The 14,606-nt window shown below is 37.8% G+C and overlaps 1 protein-coding gene across 1 annotated transcript in view; it reads left to right on the forward strand.

Moving 5' to 3' along the window:
- UXS1 (UDP-glucuronate decarboxylase 1) overlaps positions 1-14,606 on the forward strand; it is a 63,204-nt gene that overhangs the window by 19,209 nt on the left and 29,389 nt on the right. The window contains exons 5-6 of the mRNA XM_040584653.1: positions 3,533-3,593; positions 8,376-8,556. Coding sequence (XP_040440587.1) covers positions 3,533-3,593; positions 8,376-8,556 — 242 coding nt within the window. The remainder of the gene's footprint in view (positions 1-3,532; positions 3,594-8,375; positions 8,557-14,606) is intronic.

The following is a 14,606-nucleotide window of genomic DNA, read 5'->3' on the forward strand; positions in this document are numbered from 1 at the left end:
GGTCTGTGCGCATGGTTTGGATGAGCCCAGCAGGCTCACTCCTCTCGAGATTGGTAAGGGAATGTGTTATCTTGGATTAAACTGGATGATGCAATTGAGGAAAAGCAGACAAGCTTTTTGATGAGCTGCAGATAGTAAACATGCTGTAGTTCCTCAAGCACCTGAAATTGACATAGTTCTTTGAACCCCAAGCCTGATCCATTTGTCCCTGGCTGCTTGTGTCTACCCTGCAACATAGTTTCCTCACTTTTGTGTTGGCAGAACCACTTAAGTGTTGATGTTACGCTGGATGGGGAAGCTGGGCATTTCATCTCTCTTTGCAAATAACTCCCTTGCTCCCAAGCATGGTTGCCTTTTGCCGGGTCACTTCTTCCGGGTGTCCTCATGAGCAGACACTTCTCATCACAAACTAAAGTCTGGAGTAGGGGTGGGTATTGTCAGCTCTGACAAGGACACTGCTGCTTTTGACGATACAGTTTCAGAGGTTGCACTGTTGATGTCCCAAGCAAACAGCTAGGTGAGAATGCTGCATTACAAAGGACCAAGTCTGGGCTTACCCAAGCAGTACCAGTAAGCCTGGATGGTTATGTGTGGCATACTGGTAGTTGTGTGCTGTTTCTCTGGAGAAGAGAGCAGAATCCCATTGCTCTTGGTGAGAGGTATGCTCAACACCTGCAGTGTTTTGGTGTTTTGAACTTTGTCTTGCCAGTGAGCAGTTGCCCCTCCTCCTCCCACCCCTCCTGTGCTGTAAAACAAAAAAGGGGGGGGGCGGGGAGATTTAAAAAAAAAAAAATTGTCAGTTCTGGGGTTTTTTACAATTGATTTGAAAGGTTCAGTGAACTGCCACATGCAATTTATTTCAGTGAGAATACTGATCCAATTGCTCATCTCTTAATGTGAATGTGACCTTCGTGGATCAAGCTAGACTATGTATTGACAACATGAAACGAACTGTAGGCTGCATCATGTGATACTACCGTACCAACTATAATGGTCAAATTACATTGTAAAGATTTTATATTAAAATGAAATTTTTGATGTACTGTCTCTGTTCAGCTGACTTATTTAATCTTCATTGATGGCCCAGTGTATCTTCAGCTTCAGTTGTTGGCAATTTAGGTATTTTCTTCTGCCATTCACAGAGGACCTTTGTGGGAGTTATCATGATTCTCTCTCTTTTTAATAATTGTTTATTTTTCCAAATGAGCAATGAGTTGTTGGGTGGAACCATTAGGTTAAAACTTCTCCCAGGAGCCATCTAAATGCTCTTTTCTTTTTGAATAGTGTTTACAGTGTATTGATGAGTCTTGTTTCAAATGTCTAGTAATAAGGAGAAGGAAAATATTTCTTTAACTCCTTGTGAGCCAGTCTGGGAATTCTACTTTCATAAAATGTGGGCTTTTGGGCTCTTATGGCCCATATCAAAATACGGGCCTCTGTTGTTGTTGGGTTTTTTTGAATAGTGTAGCCATTTACCTCTTCTGGTTCAAATGCATGTGGGTTGTTGCAAATAATTTTTGAATTTTATGTCTATGTAAAGTGACAGTAAGTAACTAATCACTGTCAGATGTCTGAAGGCTGATCCTGCTTGCAAAGCTTACTGGCTAGTGTCAGTGTTTTTTTTACCTCATAAGCTGATAAAACCTGAAAGCAAGCCATTGTCATGCTTTTGGGAAGCAGGAAAGACAAGAATTCCTTAATGCTAGTCTCATGATGAGATTGTTTAAATGAAGCTAAAGTTGGAAAGCTTTTATTAATAATTTGCACAGCAAAAGCATTGCAGTGTAGTCATCAAAGCAAGCATTAGGTCAAGATAAACTGAACGTTGCTGCCAAAAGATGAACATTCGTCTGGATCAATTCCAGACTCCCGTGCACTGCCTCTAAGCTAGTGCTGGTATAATGCAAAGAGCAAAAATGGTTGGGAGGTCCCTTTGGCAGCTGTATGACTTTGTGCTGGGTTAATGTGACCTTAAAATAGTGGTCTTAAAAGTGGAGGGGACTGACTTTTACCTTGCATCAAGTTATTTGGCACTTTTGTTTAAACTCCAGAAAACCTCTTGTGATTAGTGGATTTGCCTTTCTCTCACAGCAAGGCTTTACATGTCTGAATTATACATATGCACTGCTGTTTCTCATTGCTTCAGCTTAATCAAAGAAATAGGGTTACTTTTAGTGACCCACGTAGTGATAATAAGGCAAGTGCAGGTAGCTTATTTCAGTCTTCCTGTATGGGTAACATTGGAAGATTCTGCTGCTGTATTTCCCCTATCCAGGAAACTGAAAATGGCTTTCACTCTGGGACGAAAAGTTGACACAAGTACAGAAGCATCTGTGCTTTGCCTCCAAAGAATTCCTGTTGAGCCAGTACTGCAGGTTACAAGCAGAGGAAGCGCTTCAAGATCAGAGGTGTAGGGTCAGTTCAGTCAGAGTCTATCTGTGAGTAGATGGAAACATAATGTCAGTGTGAACTCTTGGCATATATGCATGCTCCTGCATGCTATGTCCAATTGCATCCCTAGCTTATGGACTTACTGGAGGAGAAGAGTAACCATAGTTTGATTTCTGTCCAGTGTCACACTGATACTTAGTTAAGAAAAACCGGAGCTATTAAAATACTGTGAAGACTACGGTGCTCATTACCGAAATAAAATAGAATTTGGAAGAGTTCATTGCTGTCTATGTAATGCCTGCCGGTGGGGGGAGAAAGAAATTATATAATTCCATGTTCGTTAAATGATATAAGATTCCAAGCATCAAAAGCTTGAGAGAATACCTAAGATTCATATGTCACATAACTTTATTTTAGGATGTTTTAGTTTTTATTAAGTTCCTGTAAAGAAGAAGGTGCAAAAAAATTGAAGTGAAAGTAGCTTGAAGATCATCAGAGCAATGGCAGTCTATTTCTGAGAAAAAAAATTAGATTAATCTGTTTTTATACTGTATGGGTCTCTGGTAAGAATCTGAAGTATCTTAGAGTGTTTTTGACATTCTGATAGTAAACTTTACATTGATTACTGTGAAACTTTAAGGAGAATTAAAACTTCGTGTTGTAAGCCTCACATTGAAACTTTAAGGAGAAGTGTTTGAAGTCAGTGTGCTAAGTCAACACAACTTGTTTTCTTTTCCAAAACTTTGAAAAAGGTTGCTTGTTTTTTAAAGTTTTAAAAAAAGTCCAATTGCAGCTTGTGTTTTATTGTTTTATTCTCTTGTAATGTCATGCTTGGCACCACTTCAGCTCTCAAGAGATAGAAGTGATTAATTCTATAAAATCAGTAAAGCAGATATTTTAAAAGCACCTTTTAGAGATAATTTTGATATTTCTCACAGTGCTTTTACAAAGCATAGGCATTTTCTCATGTTGGCCCAGATCCTTCTTCAGAAAAAAGGTCTAAAAGGTGGTACCTGTAGCAGAACTTTTAGAATGGGAGGTTGTCAGTGTAGTTTTTGATATTGCAAAGACGGATACATGAAAGAAGAAGCAAAGCTGAAACTTACATAGTTTTTCTTCTTTGTTTTGAAATGTTCTGTAGTTTCACCCAGAAGTACCCACCAGTGAAATTTTTATCAGAAAAGGATCGTAAAAGAATCCTGGTAAGTTGGTATTTACTTGGGTTATTTTGGGGAAATATAAAAAAAATTCTGTGGAATATAAATCAGTCTTGTAGGATTAATTAAAGACATGAGCAGGAATAAAGTAAATTGCCTTGGGTGTTGTATGTGCTGCATAGGGTTTAGAAGAGTGCTTCACTTTGTGCTGATGTTCTCAAACTCAGCATATGGATAATAGACTTGGGCTCTGGTTTGGAGGTTTGAACTCGCCAGATAAGCCGCTGTTCTCTTCTTGTGGCATCTCAGGACTGCATTGCCAAACGATCTTTTTGTGTGCTCCCAGATAGCTTAAACTTGCAAAGACTGGGAAACTTTTTAAGCACATCTTGACAGAAAGCTTGTGTATCCAAATTGGACAAAATCTAATCATAAGGCTAGAAAAGCAGCTTCTCTGCAGCACTATTAAGAGGGACCAGTAATTAGACTGAGGGAATGTTCATCTCTTCTCTGTTTTTTCTGGTATTTTGAAGCATCATAGGCATTTTAGGATACAAGAGGAGAACAGGTTAAGTCAGGACAAATAGTTGTTCAAGGCATTCTTAAACTCGGTGAATTGTGCTGCAACGTCAGCGTTACAGTTTTATCTGAAAACACTTTTGAAGTTAGCTGCATCCTAGATTTTTCCTTGTTTCTGTTTGTCCTAGGGAAAAACAATGTCTCTGTGCTCTGAAGAGGCAGAGAAAGTATAGCTACTTGATGTGTAAATATAGAGTATGGACTTCTGCCTCTGTAGTAGAGAGTAAACTCTGGGTCAGATCCCTGCTAAAGTGCCTAATATATCTGGTGTTCTTTTTTGCTTTGACTTCAGAATTTAAGAAAAACACTGAGAAAGTGCAAACAAAAAGTAGTTTTATTTTTACTGTGTTGTTAGACAATAGTTTTCATTGCTATTGCAAAACATAGTGTGTTGTCAAATTAGTTTACTTCTGCAATGTTACTTTGTCATTTTTTTATGACAGTCTGAAGGAAATAAACTTGTAGGCTCCCTGTTCCCTTATTGAATACGGAAGATAAGCTAAGCAAAACAGCAGAGAGAGGCTTAATTCTAAAAATTCCTGAATCACATGCACATATGTGCAAGGGTAGCAAAGTTATCTTAGTGTAATGTTTTTTTCCATATAAGTGAGAAGGTGCTTTCAGAAAAAGTATTTAGTACAAGCTGTTAATTGGATAGGGTGCTCTTAATATTAGACCTTGCCACTGAAAGACACTGGATATTTTGTTGAAATCTATTGCTTCAACAGACATGGCAAGTCATTGGCATAGAAGTGTTTTCTGTAGACCTGGAGCTGAATAGTTCTTTGGCGTCCACTTGTTTTGTAGAGTTTAAATTACTGAAGAGAAAGCTGGCCAAAAGGATGAGGGAGTTGTTCATTCATTTCTTGTCTGTCATGGTTGGGGACTAGTTCAGTGCAAACTCAGGTGGACATTCACACGCCTCTTGCCCATGTGGGCAGTTCCATTCTGTTACGATGCTGCTGTCATAATCCTACAGAAAATTATAATCTGTGTGCTTCTGAGTAGCAGAGGTCAGTGAATAAAGGACTCATGTAGACCTTGGATGACACTCGGAAATTTCTCAAGAATTCATGAGCCAAGTAGATTATTTGCTTCATATTTTGTTGATACTGTGTCTTTTCCTAGAATCCATTCTGTATTCTGATTATTTTAGTTTTTTCTCTGAATGCAGTCTCCAGTTCCAGCCTGGAGATACCCACAGCACTGACCTGACCAGACAACAGTTCTAGCAATTAATTTTTATTATACTGCATCTATTCGGAGGTGATTGCCAGTAAGGGTGGTATTTCAGCTGAGACTAGATACTCTTTCATTCAGAAGAACTCAGGTTTTAATCCTGTTGTCGTAATTTTTTGCTCAGTTCTCTGAAGTGACTAGGCTACAGGCTTTTGTATGCAAGGAATTCTGTTAGTCTTATGGACGACAGTGTTGACATTGGTTCAGTCTGTTGTGTGTGGTTTTTTCTGAATTGAATACAGTAGACTGATGAAAGCATAAAACAAAAAACTAATACAATTTCCATATGAGACATTGTTTTGAATCTGCAGCCAACAGAAATGAACTCATATAACAATTAGACAAACTTTTAAGTCCCTCTAGGGGAGGAAGTTATCAGTAATAATAGATGCTTAAGTTACCAAGCATACTGGCACTACTCAGTAATTAAGTATTTTTATTAATGATGTCTTATTAAATAATGCCTATTTAAGCTCCAGGTGGTGGTACTTCAATTCTGATGTGGAAATAATTCATGTACAGTATATGATTTTGTAGATTAATATGTCATTGTGATTTGCAGGAAATCATATTTAGAAATGAAGTGTATTGACCTTGCTTTTATGAGTGATTAGAGAAAGGTTACACAGAGAGCTTCAGTGATAAATCATCTTTTCTTTTTTAATGTAGCCTCAAGTAATGGTAAAAAACATAGTTTACACAGTTTTTTACTTTTCCAGGGGAAATTCAGCTCCTTTTCCAAGTAGTTCTTTATCAAATACCTGTAGAAGTGATATGTTAATAAAGCTAATGTAGATTTATCATAAAAACAACTTAGAGATTTAAAGTAATTGGAAACTTCATTTCAGACAAAATTGGTTTGTGCTTTTTCTTCCTTTTTTTTTTTTTTTTTTTGCTTGCATATAGCATAGAAGAGTGCTGTAAGCAGTCCTTGGTTTCATTATGTTTTTTCCCAAAAGAGAGATGGGGAAGGAGATGCTTTCTTTTACTACAACAAAGATGTATTGTGAGCGTCAAGTTTGTTCTCTGGAATTTTGGAAATAGAAGTAGCAGCAGGGGATTTTCTTCGGCCTCAGTTGAAGGAACAGATTCAGGTCATCTACAGAAACCTTTTGTCCCGGTCACCACAAAAACGCAAAACCCTTGGAATGTTGAGCAAGGCTGCAGCTTGCTTCTGAGTCCAGAGAAGCTTGTGGCAGTAGGTTTTACATGCATATCATTTTTCTCTTTTTAAGTTGGTGGCACCTGGCAGAGAGCTGTTCTCCCTTAGTTACTACTCTTCTTTCCTTGTTTGTAGCATTCTGCCAGAAACCTGTTCTTCCCTCCTGTCTGTTCTGGGGTGGTGATAACCTTGAGATTATGTGTTTCTTTCAAGGAAGACTTCTCCTAAATTCTTTCTCCTTCAGATTTGTCAAGGAACTGAATCACATATTGAATCTGCTACAAGGAAGCCCTGACAAACCCAGAAGAATACTAAACAGAGCAACTACATGATTCTTTTATTAACTAGTGCTTACAATGTCTTTGACACACTGGTGGCCCTGAATTTTTAATAAGAAAAACAAGTGTGAGAATAGAAATGGACGTTCAAGTTTTTACAGAAGAAAACAGATGTAGTTATCATAATTTTCCCTTTTGTTTTTTTGATAGCTTTCTACTTTGTCTTTCTTCTTTCCTAGTTTTAAAAAAAAGAATTTCTGCTAATATGGCTTTTTTTCAGTAGTAGATGGCGGGGGAGTGGACAAGATAAATGTTTAGGCTTTGACTAGCCCAAAGTAAAAGAGCTTTCAAGCATCTACATCCTTTTCCACACAGCACTTTGCCATTGTAGCACACCATTCATTCATTAGATTCCTGCTTGACAGTTACACCATGTCCTTCTGTGTTGCTGCAGCTGAAGAGTGGAGATCAACAGCTGAATCACTTTCAAAATGTGAATTTGATCATGCAGTCATATAATACAGCTGATGCCACATAGGGCTTTTACACATCCCTTCATTCTTTGAGAGTGGTCATTTGTCATATCTTTGTGTGTTCTTGAAAATAGCTTATGAAATGAAGAGAAAACAATTGCTTCTGTAGATCTGTCTGGATGTGTCACAACTTGCAGTTCTGCTTGCTGTGTTGACTGCTTCAATACAGAGTGTTTTTGTTTTGTTTTTTCTCTTAAAGACTGATGTGCAGAAAGGGAAAAAGTAAACTATTGCTTCTACATCTGCAGTGGAACAAGAGTACAAGGTGTTAAATACTTTATTTCTGCTTGTTTTTTTTAGTAAAAAAATCATAAAGTTCCAAGACAGGTAAATGCTGGATGTTGGAGCTAATGGTATAGAATAGAATGTTTTCAGTTGGAAGGGACCTACAACAATCCAACTGCCAGACCAGTTCAGACCAGAATGATGTGGGCTACAGATGCATTAAAATGCAAAAGGAATAGATCTGGTTTTAGCAGATATTTCAAATGAGAGGTCTTCGAAGAATAGCCTTCCTTCCTTCTTTCCTTCTCTGAAGGTTGAAAGAATTTGTAGTACTTAAAACGTCCAGCATATGCCTTCCATTTAAACCAGACAAAAGCTGGATTTGACATGTCTGATATTATTAATCTTACACAAAAATAACCTGGCATTCTGTCATCTTTTTTTCTGAGAAATAGAAATTGCAGAGAATTTTCCTCTTACCTTTTTGGGTCTTTTTAGGCCTTGCTGTTGCATAAAAGGGCACAATCCAATTTGAAGGAAAAAAGGAAAATATTGTAATCTGAATGTTTTGTTGATGCGAATGGTTAGCTGAACCTCTAGCCTGACATTGATGAAACATGTCAAGCATGTCTCTTGAAATTTTAAATGCTGTAAATATTGGAAGAAAAAAAATTAAGCATGGAAATGGAGTTATTTCCCCTGGAGTAAGCAAAGATCTGAAAGCTACTGTTCTTCTGTCTTCATGTTTGTAGACTTTGTCTGGTGTTTCTGTAAAAAGAAAAAGAAATTTATACCAACTGTCCTAACGCAGATAACTGGAGGAGCAGGGTTTGTGGGTTCTCATCTTACTGACAAACTAATGATGGATGGCCATGAGGTTACAGTTGTGGACAACTTCTTTACGGGCAGGAAAAGAAATGTGGAACACTGGATTGGTCATGAGAACTTCGAACTGATAAATCACGATGTCGTTGAACCCCTGTACATTGAAGGTGAGTACTCTCTGCTTTGGTATCTGCACTTTGTTGTGCTTAACCCTTGTAAGTATGTCTGTCTGTAAAGAAGTGAAACTTATGCACTGACTTCTGGATGAGCTACCTAATGCCTGTATGCTTTGTTTATTATTAGCCTATTTCCTGGGACCATTGCAGTGGGAGGTTCAGAGTGCTTTCATCTTTGAAATCAGTTCTTCCTTTCTGAGTGGATAGGAGGAAGGAAATCTTCAAAACTTGCTAATGGGACTGGTTTTGTGAGAAGGCAGGATTGCAATGGGTCAGTCTTATCTGTCCCATCCATTGTCCCACATCCCTGTGTGCGTGCACAGGCTTGCACACAGAGTCTCTGTGGGCTAGAGATGTCATGAACTGAGAAGTTTAATTCTGGGTTGCAGTTACTAGATGACATGCATCCTGCAGCTGTGTATCATCAGTTGAGAGAAGACTTAAGCTCTTTCAGAGGGCAAGTCATCTCACTTTCCTTAGTGATTCCACAGCCTGTAGAATAGGAAAAAGCAGAACTGAATTTCCCCAGTTTTCCACAGAAAAACCAAAATAAAACCCTAAACAAAGAAACAAAAAACCGTTCTGCTTTGAAGAAGTAACTCAATATCTAAGCTGTCATAAACCTCAAACTATTATGGCAAATTGCAAGACAGCATTAACATAGCTGTAGTTGAGATAAGCATTTATAGACGTCTTTCGGAGTATATGAGCACATAGTGAATCGATGAAAACGTTACTCAGGTTATACTGTAGTTCTGGTGGGTTTGCTGTATCGCTTTAAAATTTTGTAGCAAGGTAGTGGTTTCATTTCTTAAAACAAAAAAATGAATCTGAGGTTGTGGGTTGTTTTTTTTTGTTCTTCCTGAATTCTAATGGATGGATTTTCACAGGGAAAATTTCTAGCAATTGCATTTGCTTGTGTTGAATTTCTGACAATACCATTGAAAACAGTCCTTCAAATACATGCTCCTCCTCTGCTCTGACAATGCACTGATGTAGTTACTGCCTGTTATTTTACTTCAAACTTTTGCTTCCACTGACGGGATAAGGGGACTATGGTCTTATTAATTGGCTTCAGGTGCTGGTAGCTTATGCTTCAGCCAATTCAGTTTGTCAGCTTTCCTAATCTTTCCCCTGTGTTACCTTCTTTCTGACTGATTACACTTGAGACCTTCTCAGAGAATTATCATCGTTGCTAATAGTGTTGCCCAGTTACTAGGCACTAATGAATGGAAATTCTGAGATTCTTTGGCTACATCTCCCATGTTCTATGTAATTAAGACACCAATTGCCCATTTTGTAGTGATAACAAATTCTAACATGTTGTTCAGGGAGTAATTTACTGAATGTCGTCTTATCCTCTAACAGCGTACGTTGAAGCTGGCATGGCTGAATGTTAGAATAAAATTAACTTGTATATACTAGTGTAAGAATATGATAAAATTTCATTTCATAGCAGAGTTTATAGCCCAACATGGGAAAAGGGGCGGGGGGGGGGGGGGGGGGGGGGGGGGGGGGGAAGGTGAAGGAATGTGGATAGTTATTTTAACAGAGTAACAAGTTGGCATATGTATCAATACTTCTTTTCTTAGTCCCAGTTTCTCCTTTTTACTTGTAAATAAAGTTGAAAGTTGTGAAGTCATGACAAAAGAAGGTTTGTGTCTAAAGAATTCCTGTTTATTTGCTGTCCTATTTAAACAAGGTCATATAAGGTTGTTTGACACTTAAATTCCGGAGAGAGTAATCAGTGCTTTATTTCTGAAAGAGACCTCATTTCTGATCTAAAAAGAACACAGTGTTTGCACTTCTGATATGGAAAGTGAGTTTAGTCTCAAGATGTATAGCTTTCACTAAATCTCTTGATGCTTTTTTTTTTTTTAGCTTCACAGTGATGCCTATGCACAGTCTGCGTTGTCTGAGTCATTATCTTTGATCCATGGTATGAAGTGGCACTGAGCATTCTTGGATCTTGATCTAGATTGGCCAGACAGTAATAAATAATCTAAACACACGTCTTATTTCTTAGCCCTGTGGTAACTATAGTTAACTGTAGTGCTGAATTTCTTCTCTTTCACTAGAATTCCCTTTGCTTTAGCATTTGGGGAAAATGTGAGTAGAGCAACACACAAGAACATAGCTTTCACTTAGACTTTTTCAAGAACAAAAGCAAAGGCCCTGAATTCTTCAATGGAATGAACGTAGTTGAGGGAACTTGAAAGACAGAAGACAGTTAAAAAAAAAAAAAAAAGGCGGGGGGGAGAGTCTGAGAAGAAAGTTTTCAAAACTTTGCATAATAGTTGTATTAACACTTTTTTCTGTTGTAGTTGAGTTCTGTGTTTTTTAAGTACTTAGGCTGAAATGAAAATATCTTTAAAATTCCTAACACCTGATGCTGAGGTTTAATCTACTAATAAATGGAAGCTTTTTGGTACAGGAAGAAAATTTTCTTTTCAGAAGCGTGGTGTGTAAAGGACAGAATCTTACTATTCTTTTCTCTTAAAAGCAAAAAAAAAAAAAGTGTAGAAATCCACCTGTCCACCTTTGCTTATTTGCTGCCTTTCACTCTCTACGTTCTTTAAGATCACAAGCTCCCTAAGATGGTTACTTGAAGTACTGTCTCCTGTTCCTGCAAACTGTAGTGTAAAAAGACACAGATATTAGTTGGAGAAGAAATGAGAATGAATGCTTGATCTGGTGTTACTGTGATTTACTGCACTTCACAGTAATAGAATTGCATTAAAAACTACCAAATGAAATTTTAGAATAAACAGCTGTTGGCGAGAAGTAATGTACTTAATTTATATAGTGACTTGAGGATTAGTCTTGTCTTGTTTATACCCACCTTTGCATTAGAGTTGACTGTGTGTTTGTAATAAAAAGAAAAAATATTTTAAAATAATGTTGAGCCACCGAAGTCCGTGTCTGTATTTCTACTGTGAAGTACTGTTATGCCTGAAATATTGAGCGGGGAGGGGGGGTGGCGGACAGACAAACACACATTAAAAAAAAAAAAAACAACAAACCCACCAAAACCCTGAAAAAGCAGCAGCACCCTGAAAAAAAGCCCTAGAACAGTCCCAAACTGTATGCCCCACCAACCTCCTAAAAAAAATCACACCCTGAAAAATAAAGCCAGTTTCAAGGTGATGTCTTAAGATCTTAAACTGGACTTCTAAAAAGGAAGGAATACCTCTCAGTCTTCAGTCTTGAGGCTTGGTTATCAACTGGTGTTAGATATACAAACCTCCTTGTCCACAGCAGCTGAATAAACCTGGAAGAAAATATCAGACAGGTCTGCACAGCCCCTATACTTCTCCCGTTGGTGTTTCTCCTTCCTACTTACCAATCTTTGGAAGCCTTAAAACAGTCTTTTATAAGGTGATACATGCACATTCCATTTACCCCCAGCCATCTCTTGTGTCTGAAAGACGTCCTCCGCAGCCAAACTCTTTCACAGTTCACATGAACATGTGTAGGCCTTTGGTTTCTTTTTGGTTGGTTGTGAGGGTTTTTTCTTTCCACTCTTCACAAATTTGAAACAAAACCAGGCCTGAAAGTGCCACAGATTTCCAATCAACAGTGGAAACTGTTAACTCAGTTGAACTGATCTCATTTCCCTAGTCACAAATGGTTTGAATACTTCATCATTGTATCAAAAAATGATGTAGCTTAAAGATCCTTTTCCCTTGAAAGATGTTCACAGTAGTCCTCAAGAGTTGCTATGCTTTTAGTCATAAGGCTTCACTTTGAAATTTTTTCTTTTTCTTTCCAACTTAATTAGATTGCACTGCCCACTTTGGTTTTGAACCAAAGGAGCACAATTGTGGAGTTGGAGACCATCAACAAAACTTCTACATCTCACTGCTTAAATACAGGAGCTCTTGGTAAAAATAACAGTACGATACTTCAAAAATTTTAATTCATAATAGCAGCAGTCTGGTTTCTGGCAAAACATATATTATAATGTTGGCTCTGTTTCAGTGACTGTTGCAAATGCAGAGGCAGTTTGGGCTCTTCTGACTTTCATCAAAAAGCTTTCAAAATGATAGAATAAAAACACATTTTGCAAGTTGAGAAAAGTGCTGTAGGCACATTGCATACATAGTGACAAGGAGATTAGCTTTCAGAGTTTTCAGAAGATACAAAGTTGTTAGTAACAGGCACATAGGTATGTAAAATAACATTTATAGAAATTTAATAGCTTTATTGGCTTGACTGGGACTAAAAATGCTTCTTTTCTTAAGGACTTTGCTGGCTTGTGGGTCTGAGTTGACTTTAAGGCTAAAATGAACAGTTTCACAAAATTGGCCGAAAGAATAGGCTATAGCTGCCTTGTAAATAACAGCCTTCCAGAAATCAAGATGATAACATCTTACTAAACACTGTTCTACAGTATCCCAGAATTTTTTAGTCTCCAAGTCATTTCACTGGTAATTTAAAACACATACAGCTTCTAATTTTTTTTATGTGAGTGCCTTCAATACATTGCTTTTTTTTTTGCTTCAGAACTTCCATCCCAGATTTTTCTCCCTCTAGTCTTCATTCCCTCTGCCAGATACTTAATACATCCAACTCGATGGTTCTAAACTGTATGATTAGGGAAAATCATGGCAAGGCGGGAGATAACATATACTTAACTTGATCTTGTTTGTCCAGAGCGAAGTGCAATGGTGCCACTCTGGTGAAACTCCACAAAACTGCTCCATATTACAAGCAATATGGTAAACCTTTATAAGGTTATTTTAGTTTGCCTTGAGTTACAGGCAACATTTTTAACATCAGGAAAGTGGATTTGTATTTGTAGTCCTTCTTAGTTCAGTGCAATAAAAATGTCTCACTTCATTGTGTCAGCTTCTCTGGCCTGACCTACAGTAATGGAATTGACATAGCTGCTGTTTACAAGAAAAGTCCTTGTGTATAAGCTGGAGAAACTTGTTTGTACGCTTCTGATCAAAGCTTTACTGCTTGTACTTCCTGATTGGCAAGTACAGTGATGGATGCAGATGTTTAGTGGACATAGTGACCCGTTCAGTCCTTTCTGGTACTGCGACACATGTTGAAGGCAGAAATTGAAGATGAAGGAAGGAATGTAATTTCCTGTCATAGGAAAGGTTGTAGATTCTACCCTTACTATCCACTTAAAAAGCACACAGAACACATGGCTGGAAAATAAAGATTGATGATAGCAAGGAAGGTAGTTTTATTGCAATATTTTGTTAAAGTAAGTGATTGTATTGATCATACTTGTAGAGCATTAAGGAAAACACAAGACCGAACGCTTGGGTCTGGATTTAGGTATTACAGATTCCATGCATACTAAATTATACAGGCTTTTTGAGCTTTTCACATAGAAAAGAGTACAGCTGACAAATTTTAGTTGCTGTTGATACTGTAGTATGTTGCTAGAACTTTGCAACGATCGTGGATTTCTGTATTTGTCACTGTGTACCTGATGGCTTGAATGTTTATGCCAGCTTCTACGTTTGTGCTATTTTGAAATTAATTTAATGTTTGGCTTTTTTCAGCAAAATTGTAACATGAAAGATGTATTTCTTTGTTTTATAACTAGTCTACCATCCTGTGCTTTGTAAAAGACTTTTTGCTGCAGTGTTCAGTGGCATACAGAGTTCTAGCCCCTGATGTGAGTTATGTACAAAACTTGCTGAAGTTTATTGTTATCATCTGTTCTTCTATGGTCCTTACCTGTCTACGTAAAGCTTTGCACAGCCTTTCAGAGTTATTTTCAATTAAATGTATTACGGCTTAATTGCAAAGCTAGCTCAAGATTTCTTAGTGGGCACAATTAAATGTTGTAAAACTTCTTTTTCTTTACCCCATAAAAAAGGAAGGGGTGTGGAGGTCAATTACAAGATGCATTTGTTCGTTCCTGTCCTTCAGTAGATGCTGTCCCAGACAGTTAATCCCCTGCAAAGCTGTAGCTAGGACAGCTTTCCACAGTTCTGGCTGGAGGAGAGTTTGTTGCCTGCTGCTTGCTGCCTCTTAAATAACTGCAAAATTTGTGCTAGAGCACACAGGGTTGT

The sequence above is a fragment of the Falco naumanni genome, chromosome 2 (assembly GCF_017639655.2).
Source record: "Falco naumanni isolate bFalNau1 chromosome 2, bFalNau1.pat, whole genome shotgun sequence".
NCBI lineage: Eukaryota > Metazoa > Chordata > Aves > Falconiformes > Falconidae > Falco > Falco naumanni.